The sequence below is a fragment of the Cyclopterus lumpus genome, chromosome 12 (assembly GCF_009769545.1).
Source record: "Cyclopterus lumpus isolate fCycLum1 chromosome 12, fCycLum1.pri, whole genome shotgun sequence".
NCBI classification, from domain to species: Eukaryota; Metazoa; Chordata; class Actinopteri; order Perciformes; family Cyclopteridae; genus Cyclopterus; species Cyclopterus lumpus.
The window spans coordinates 7,831,796-7,842,325 of NC_046977.1; the positions used below are offsets into that span (position 1 = coordinate 7,831,796).

Sequence of the window (10,530 nt, forward strand, 5' to 3'; positions counted from 1 at the left end):
TGCGTTGCGAGTCAGCGCTCAATTGTCTTAGACTAACAGGCTTACGGCTAAAGATGGATGTTTGTGTACCAAGGGCTGGTGGACGACATGTGTTTTTTTGCCTTTCTTTTCTACTGACGGGAGGGGGTGTGGGTGGGGGTCTAAACATTACGGATAAGAGGCGGCCCGGCACACGCCTGCCTGACTGTGGGTAATCCCACAGTCTCAGACTCATGACCCACTTTCTTGGAGGAGCGTGATGGAGCAGCGGCTTCTTACCCTGGAGGAGCCTCCAGACGCAGGGTGGAGGGGTCGAGGGACCCCCACCCCTACCCTGTCAAGACAAAGGAAAAGACAGACCCCTCTGAAAGCCAAATAAGAGGTTCAGGAACACTAATACCTCAACCTGATGCTCTTATTCTAATAAATAATTCAGAGGGCGTGCCACTTTGCTCTCTTGTGCAACATACATGTTAATTATTTTATTGCTGATTGCACCTGTTGTTATTTTTTAGATTATTTACTAATACTACATTATTTCAGCAAAGACTAACAACAATGTCATTTTATGCAGATGATTTTACTGGAATATTCTAAGTAGAGTCAGTGAAACACATTGGCAAATATGCTTACTTTGTAAGCTTGAGCTTCATGTCAGATGGACTTTGATTCTTCTTCCTGTCAAATTCAAGGACTTTGCTCTTGTTTCCTGAATCAGAAAAACTGGGAAGCCAATGATATTAGGCAAAGACCTGAGCCATTTCCTAACTAAACCACTGAATTAAGCAGAGAGCATCCACTAATACAAAGGAAATTAAAAGAACAGCTTCTTTACTATTGTGTCTTATCCCTTGAAAACATACGGACTGACATCATGGCACGCGCCACTGGCAAATAGGTCAACAAATGATGCCTTGATGTATCAGATCATATCACCACCATACATCTTATTCATTTATTAATCACCACCTGCCCCTCCTCTCCCATTTTTTTGTTGTTGAAAACATCTCCCCACGCACACCACAATGTACGCCGCTCTTACTTCTCTCTTTATTTTAATCCCTGACAGACTTTAAGTGTCTGGCATCAGGGCGAAATCCCAAACTGGAGAGGAGCGTGTTTGGAGGCCTAATCCCCTTACCCATAGACTCGAGTTGCCCTAAATTCACCTCTCCCAAAGTAGGCCAAGAACAAGGAGCCACAACAGAGAGGCAAGCGGCTTCACGAGGGCTCAGCGTTGTCACGCTGCCAGACAGACAGTCATGAGCGACACACACACGTTGGACAGATGACATATAAGCTGGTCTACCAGGAGAGTATACACAAGCTGACGCACACACAGACACACACAGATGCTAACCTGAAAATGACAAACACATACACACACACTTGCTTCCTCTTCCATCTTCACTGAGTAACACATGCAGTACTTGTCTTCAGCCACAGCCTCCTGTCCTGTTCTTCAGCAGTCACCTTCCAGCGTTCGACTTGGCCACTGGAAGGGAGAACAGAGCCGCTCTGCTCCGGTGTGTTTATTCTCTGTTTCTCCCAGTTAGATGATAACTTTCTTTTCTTTATACAGCGGCTTAATGGGAGATAATGCCCTGTTTACGTTTGATGACAGGAGGGGCCTTCTGAGTATAAGCTGTGAACACAAATCAATAATTTTCTAAATCACGCGCCCATATGCTGTTTTCATCAACCTGTAAAGCTTGTGCAGAAGAAATACCCTTGGTCATAAATCTGTGGAGAAATAAAAAACTTTAAAAGGCACATTTAGCGACAGGGACTGTCTCCATGGAAACAGCGGTTGCCATGATGACAGGTGTAACTGAAGACACGCCAGCCTCAGTAATTTGTGATCTAAACATCTGCATTGTGGTTCCCACGATTACAGAAACGCCCCACTGAAAGTAATCCTTCCCTTGAAATCATGTGGTCAGTTAGTCGGTCATGAACAAGAACGTTGACAATTTTCTAAACATGTTAACAATTTTAAGATTCTTTGCCAATAAATCTATCAGACATAAGGATTTGTCTATTGACACATATGGCAACTTTATTCCAATTTCAGACCAACGGTTGCATGCAAAGAGCGTCGACTGAGAGTGTCTTCAAACCTGTCACAGGTACACTTGTCCATACTGTGCCGTGAAGTGATTCCATTGCACTGTGAGTCATAGCGGACAAAATTATATTACTTAGTAAAAGAATAACAAATACATAAGGTTTTAGCACTGAGTCAGACCAATATTTTTTATCTTCCAAAGTTACAGCCTTCTGAAGACAATATTTTCTTCAGTATAACACAAAGAAATTTCACAATACAGAAAAAGCAGATTATGCCCATCATCAATTACATGATAATCATATTGGATTTCTTCTGGCCAACAAAAACAGGAAGAAGATTGTTTTTTATCTACATACATGTTAGCATTGTTTTAAGATTTAATGATTAACAATTTCATTTCTCTACTTTTCTTACTGTCTGTGTGCTATTTATGAACTTCATAATCTTCGATTTAACAACTGTTCATCTGGAGTGAACCCATGCCAGAGGAAAGTAAACAACACTGCCCCCTGTTGGCCAGTAGAGAACATCAGCATGTGGAGTTTAGGAGGTGGCACAGGATTTGCCACCTCACACGTGTCTTCATCACATTATGGAAAAATGAGACCAACCTGAAAGCTATATGCTTCCATAAGGGGATTGTCGGAGGCCAAAGTATTGTCTTGGGGATTGCTGTAAAATAACGGGCATTCAAAGAGGTTTAAGGATTGAGCTAAGAGACTTGAGCTCCAGTTGGATTCTCAGATTTAAAGGCTCATCCACTGCGTTCCTCCTTCTCACCCTCCCTGTCTCCAAGATCTCATGCAGTAGTTCTGGAGTAGATTAGGTCTGATTTTTCCATTATGCAAATTATTTTTTTTCCTTCCCATCCCCCCACCGTCATCACTTAGTATTATTGAGAGATTGCTTTATCATTAGTACCAAGCTGCACATAAAATAGCCAGGTTTTAGTGAAGTGTATTGTAATAAGCCACAAAGGCCTGTTGTCCTGCTTTCATAAATTAGAAAGCCCAGATGTTGGATAATTGTACTGCCAAGAGGGAACAACACTGGAAGAAAAAAGATGCTATCGTAATGGATGTATCAGGTGCTCACTGGGTAACATTGCACTTATAGTTTAGGAATATGTGTTGCATATCTGTGTGTTTTGTCCACAAAGAATATGACACATAAGCCAATTTTCATTGATGTCATTATACCTGCAAGAAATCATGGATTTCCATGACTTTCCACACCTGTCTGGTTGTTTCTAAAAATGTGAATTAAATGGATAATCCTTAAATAAACAGTAACTCAAACACTCAAGTACATCTAAAGAAGATGTACTGTTTTATTTAATCCCCCATATTCACTAGAAATGGACTACATGGGTGGTATTGAATATATGGAACGCAAAAACAACCAAAGAAAATATTATAAAGTTAAAAGGTTTATATTGTTCATGTCTTTAGAACTTACTGGGGCAGAGAATACTTTTTTCTTTTCATCAGCATGCATTCATAAATGCCTTACTCCTTGTTTACAATATACTTTCATCTTTTGTCTTTATCTGTTTAACCCCGGTCTCAGGTGTAACACTTGGTTTCTGTTTATCTCACACTATTTTGGACTTTCTGGTGTTGTCCCATTGTGTGATTTATGTTTGTTGTCTTAAAAATGAAATGCCTCTATTTATCTTTTTAACATTTATGTTCACCTTAATTCCATTTGAAAAGAAACTTTTTCAAAATATGCTAGTATTTTACGTTTGCTTCACTTTGGACCTTCAATTCATTCTCGCATAAACTGTTTCATGAGCACAAAGCCAAACATGTTGAATTGGCAAGCCACCAGTTATTTACCATAACTTGTGTAACATGATGCAACAAGTGGCATACAGGTGAGACACACTTGAGCTTTTGCAACTCAGGAATGCTTCCCTATCCCTTTGAAATGACATACAGCGGAATCAATGGAGAACTGGTGCCTTTTCGCTTTATTCATGGTATCCCACACTATTATCAGGGTCGCACACTCTGGCCATAATTATGCCAATAATCTAGTATCAGTTTTTTTTTAGGATTAAAATGCAAATATTCTGAGAAAGAATTTACCAATAGCTTGCTGCAATATCTGACTTAATCAAGCAAAACAAACTTTAAGAGATGCCATTAGTGTTTCAGCAGAATCCTTCTTTATATTTGTTTTAAACTACTAAAACCATTTGCCTTCCTAGATATATCTTCTCTCTCCTTCGTGGATGATAATATAAGCGTTGTAAATAGGCTGATTGGTGCACCTGTTTCTGGTAAAATCCTATCTTTAATATCTTTTTCAGGGTGTTCAGGTCATGATCAACAACAGCAGCACCTAAAACCCAAGAGTGTGTCCTCCTGGTTGTGTTGTTGCAGTGTTACTGGTATAATTAGTGCTTGTGCAGTTAGAGCTGGTTAGGATGCCTCCACCTCCGGATGATCAGCACCACCACAGTGAGGACTGACCGCTCGCTCAATGGCAGAAAGTGGAGGAGTGTGTCAGATAAGAACCTGCTGAAGACCACCTATGGCTCCTAATGTAACAATCGCGCAACCCATCAGAAATAGAAAAAATATGTATAACTAATTCTTTATGCTTTTGAAAGGTGGGAATCTGGATCCAAAGCCAACCCTCAAACTGGGCAGGTTTGAAAACAATGTGAACATGAGATGCTAAGAAAGCCATGGCTCCAATCACTGTTTAAGGTGCTTTAGAAATAGTTTTCTCAATATCAAAGTGTGTCAAAAGGGTTTATAAAAGTATCAAAAAGAATAGAAACGTGACTATGGTGACACATTAAGTCAATTATGTTCTTAAACCTTCATGTTTTTGGCCTTTAGGAACATTAATGAAACAATACTATAATGTATTTTGGAATAATGTATAGATGGGAGTGAGGAAAATACATGTCCCTACGTATACTAACTATAGTTACGATAACCCTGTGAAAAACAATACGACATGTTCAAGAGTACCTAATAGATGCAGGCAGATGGTTTTGTTTTTGTAAAATGGGCAGCCTCACAAATGAGAAACAAATTTGAGTTGCTCCGTTTAAATCTGAAATCAGCTTAGCGCAATCTCATTTTGCTTTTGTTGCTCCTGGTTGTCTGTAATGAGCTGCTGCCATGCACAAGATCCAACAGAGATATGCGGCTGGAGGATTAAGGCAGAAACACAACAAAGCAGCAAGAGACCAAAAACACTTTTATTTTTAGGGACAACAACAGCATATACGAGTATGAAGTAGCTGATTTGAGGAGCTTATTATGTCAAATGTACAAGTAGGGTTTCATTAAAATAAGTGGTTTCTATTGCAATAATGTAAAAGCACTAACAACAAATACAGTATAAACATACCGTACTCTGAAGATTAGTGGCTGGTCGAGGAACAGTTGTTCTTATAATCCTTAGTTTGTCAAAGCAGAAGCTCTGAATAATAAATAATTTTAATAAAACATTAAATTGACATTACAGTCATTTAGTTAATATATGTACAACATGATGGGTTTGATAATACTATTATTTTCTAAATATATAGCTTATGCCAGTGATGTGATGGGAAGGATGGACAAAATATAATAATGACGAAAAAGGATAATAGCAAATATATTCAGAACAGATGAATGTGTGCCACTACACATTTATATATGTATAGATGTACAGAGCCATGACAATCTTTGAATCTCATTACACACATTACCATGTTGCTACCAGCATATTGATGACATCGATAAGGTGCATTGAAGAGTGCTGAAAAGCCAAAGGACCTGACACACTGCAACCAAAACAACAGGATTGTAAACATCGCCACACTGACGTACTGTATGTGCTGTATCTTTAAGTGACAAGAAATCCATTAATAAGTAGTCAAAGTGAAGAATGTGATATCATCTTACAACATTTTAATATCACATACACATTTGTTTATATATATATACAAATAATTACTTAGTTACAAATATAACAAATAAAAAACAATATAAACGTGCTTATTATTGTGCATGAAGCCTTGTGTGCCACCACTGGTCATGTATGTGGATATGGGTAACTACTATTGAACTTTCAGACAAGCAGACTGATGATATAGAACAGTTATAAAATATAAAACAATAATAATAATGTATATATATATATATATATATATATATATATATATATATATATATATATATATATATATATATATATATATACTGAAATAAGTCCAGTCATGAGTAAAAGGAGGAATTCTTACCACTGGAATTAAACAGCAAAACACGACAAATGGCAATACACTGATAACTAAGCGCCCCCCAAAAAAGGGATACAAATACAATAAAAGCATTAGTGAATATTTTAAAAGATGACAATTTAGCTGATTTAAAAATCTTATTTTAAAAGGCCTCATAAAGAGTTGAAATAAAAGTGAGCCTCAACACAGGCTTATCATTTTAAGGATTGCAAATATTGTATTTTTGCATGGCCATCACATTATTTCCTATTTTACAGTAGAGAGTCCATGTTATTGTGTCCACTCTGTGTAGTTCCTGTCATGATGAACTCCTGTCTCTGAGATGAATACTGTGTGCACACTAGTGCAATGCTGCTCTCTTCTGGTGAACCTCTGCTACTGCAGAGACCTCTTCATTATGAGATAATAAGCCTTTATTGAAACTGGAACAGTCTACTTAATGTTATGTAATATGTATATTTAGCATGTAATGTGTGAATAAGTAACTCCACATGACAATGTTATAAATACATATACTAATAAATGGATAATCCTCTATTCATATTAAATTAACTATGAAGTAATACAATATATTTAAGAAATATAAATAACATAAAATTAATATAAATTAATAAAAAACACATGTATAAGAGATATAAACACAAGTCGTTTTGAGAAACGACCATGGTCTCCACCCTCCACGTCAGGCCTCGTATCCTCCACCAAGAGGACCAGAGAAGAGAACTACGGGGAGTCTTCGTCCTCCACGTCAGGCCTCGTATCCTCCACCAAGAGGAACAGAGAAGAGGACTACGGGGAGTCTTCGTCCTCCACGTCAGGCCTCGTATCCTCCACCAAGAGGACCAGAGAAGAGGACTACGGGGAGTCTTCGTCCTCCACGTCAGGCCTCGTATCCTCCACCAAGAGGACCAGAGAAGAGGACTACGGGGAGTCTTCGTCCTCCACGTCAGGCCTCGTATCCTCCACCAAGAGGAACAGAGAAGAGGACTACGGGGAGTCTTCGTCCTCCACGTCAGGCCTCGTATCCTCCACCAAGAGGAACAGAGAAGAGGACTACGGGGAGTCTTCGTCCTCCACGTCAGGCCTCGTATCCTCCACCAAGAGGACCAGAGAAGAGGACTACGGGGAGTCTTCGTCCTCCACGTCAGGCCTCGTATCCTCCACCAAGAGGAACAGAGAAGAGGACTACGGGGAGTCTTCGTCCTCCACGTCAGGCCTCGTATCCTCCACCAAGAGGAACAGAGAAGAGGACTACGGGGAGTCTTTGTCCTCCACGTCAGGCCTCGGATCTCCATCAAGAGGACCAGAGAAGAGGACTACGGGGAGTCTTCGTCCTCCACGTCAGGCCTCACACAGAAAACACTAGCAGTGGGATGAGGACAGCGACTCGGATTGAGACCGACAGCCTGTTTGCTGCCGGATTTTAAACCTTTATGTCTGGCAGGACTGATAAAGCACCAGACAGCCTTCCCTCTCGCGGGGTTGGCAATAGGTAGCATCCTGTAGCAGAGGTTTTGTTGAGGAACATCCTGAGAAGCTCCGCCCCCAGTTGTGTGCTTTGGAGTTTTGACTTGTGAGTCCAGACTCCCAGGGACGGGAGGACGCAGTGAAGTATTTTTACAATCAAACTACCAAATCATCAAAGTACATTTTTAAGGAGGCTGAATCTTGACAAACTGACCACAGATTTGATGCCTAAACAACTTTTAGCGTAATCCTAAAGAAATCCTAAAGTAGTATTTCGAAAATTTCAATTCTTTGTGGTAAATATTGACTAACTTTAAGAAAAGTCTCCAAGTCTCTTTTACTCAAGTATCGGGGGCCATGACATAAGAAGCAACATCCAGGGTCTCCTTGACGACGGACCAGATGAGAAGGATGGAGGACCACAGGACCAGATGAGAAGGATGGAGGACCAGAAGGATGGAGGACCACATGACCAGATGAGAAGGATGGAGGACCACATGACCAGATGAGAAGGATGGAGGACCACAGGACCAGATGAGAAGGATGGAGGACCACATGACCAGATGAGAAGGATGGAGGACCACAGGACCAGATGAGAAGGACGGCGGACCAGAAGGATGGAGGACCACAGGACCAGATGAGAAGGATGGAGGACCAGAAGGATGGAGGACCACAAGACCAGATTAGAAGGATGGAGGACCAGAAGGATGGAGGACCAGAAGGATGGAGGACCACAGGACCAGATAAGAAGGATGGAGGACCATAGGACCAGATTGAGAGCGCCGGTTGACTCAAAGGCATTACTGTTATTACTGTTAATATTGATACTCGTAATAGTACATGTTGATATAAATAAAATGGAGAAACGGACAGCAACGTGCAGTATAATTCTTCCCAATTTTATTCAAATGAACTCATAAACAATTGTAATCTTTACTGATTGCATACCAAAACAGAAGGTATTGATACATACATGTGCAAGTGAACAAGATGTGACGTTAATATCTACGGGGGAAACAATGTGGGAACTTAATTAATTAATATAATTTGTGCTTTTACTTTGCAACAAACTGATATAACATAACATACTGATTTACTCATTTCAGGTAACATGTACTTTGAAATGTGATACTCGTGTGTACTTAGATCTGTGCACTGCCTATAAACTACAAATAAATTCTACACACGGGAAACACTATTTCTCTGCACACACCATGTGTGTCAATGTGCAGTAGAGCTCAGTTGATCTGAGTGGCAGTGAAGAGTGACAAGTGCAGTGTGCACATCAGATGAAGTCGTGCACATGTAGTCTCGTCTGTAAAATATTGCACACCACTGTTTTGACGGCCAAAAGAAAGAGCCGCAGCAACACCCCTTGGCATTGTGGGGTTTCTAATTGTACCGGGCAGATTCTCATGAGACAAGAAGCATCCAACAAAGACTATCTCTGTTTCTGTGGAAACCAAGGCAACAGGTCAGAGGTCAGGGGTCAATCGCAAAACATCTGCTGTACAGTCTGATGCAACAGCTAAGAGAAACTAAGTCCCTTAATTAGACATACAGAGTCACACAGATCAGACGGAGAGATCTGAGACGACACATGCAGAGCAGGTTGTACATGTGCCAATTTATTAACACGGATGCTTGTAAAATGTCCACATTAATCAACTGGATCAACTGGACATTTATCATGGATGTCAGACTGTTATACATGCATTGATGTTCAATGTGCTTTATTACACTAATGCAAGTCACATGCGGAGGAGAAACAGGGTTGCACAAGTCATATTATTAATGTAAACAAACAGCAACCGGGCATTATCCATTCAATATTATAATACATGAATTGCACAGATTAATAAAAATGTGTACACAACTGAAGTGATTTTAAAGCTCAATATTAGTTATGTACAGATGAGCCCACCACTCCCTATTTATCTACTACCACTGTGGTACTGATGCAGCAACTTTTTTGCTGGACATGCTTTAGAGAGCTATAACATATGTAATGAGGGGGACAATCTCCCTCTTTACATGATTCAAATGAAATGAGTGTGATATGGAAAACCTCTGGAAAGAACACACTGTACTTTTGTCCCTGAACAGCCCTTGTATAGTGTGTTTTGCAGAGTACAGTTATTACTTAAGTCCATAAACCACACAAGTCATCATAACAGGAATGAATTGGAAAGATTGCACCGACATGGTGACGCGAGTGAGAACCAGGCTTGGATTATTATTTGGGCATTAATTCATGAGTTTTGGCACAATTTTTATATGCACTATTGTATAATCAACATGTACATTTAAACAGATGTACATACTTTCACGATTTGGCCTAAACATGTTAACAATAGACAATCAAAGGATTGTGTCCATGAGTGAGTGCATTGTGATGATTGTTTTAGAGTCAGTTAACATTCCCTCTGTTGTTGTGATGTCAAATCCATTGTTTAAAAAGGCACCAAGAATTAGAGAAAGAGTTACAAATACTATTTCAACAAGCAATGTTTCGGAAGAGACCCATTATTTTGATGAGGAAGAAATTAACAAGAATAATGTATGGTCTTAGTCTTTCACTATTGACTGTTATCTTGCAAAAGAATAATAAAGAGGAAGAAAAAAAAAACTATATTCCCCATTGTCATCAATTAATGTGTGACTGTATTACAGTAGGCATGAATTAAAATGAACATTGTGATTTTCATAATGTTTTATTCCAAAAGGCGTATCATGCTGGTACATGCAGATTCACTGTACGAAG

General features: G+C 39.7%; 1 protein-coding gene across 1 annotated transcript; it reads left to right on the plus strand.

Annotated features, from left to right (window-relative positions):
* Positions 1 to 4,484: 4,484 nt before the first annotated feature.
* On the plus strand, positions 4,485 to 7,971 carry LOC117740711 (uncharacterized protein DDB_G0271670-like). The gene is made up of 3 exons (XM_034547248.1): positions 4,485 to 4,518; positions 6,986 to 7,639; positions 7,883 to 7,971. The coding sequence occupies exons 1-3, from the start codon at positions 4,485 to 4,487 to the stop codon at positions 7,969 to 7,971; spliced, it is 777 nt and encodes a 258-aa protein (XP_034403139.1).
* The last annotated feature ends 2,559 nt before the right edge of the window (positions 7,972 to 10,530 follow it).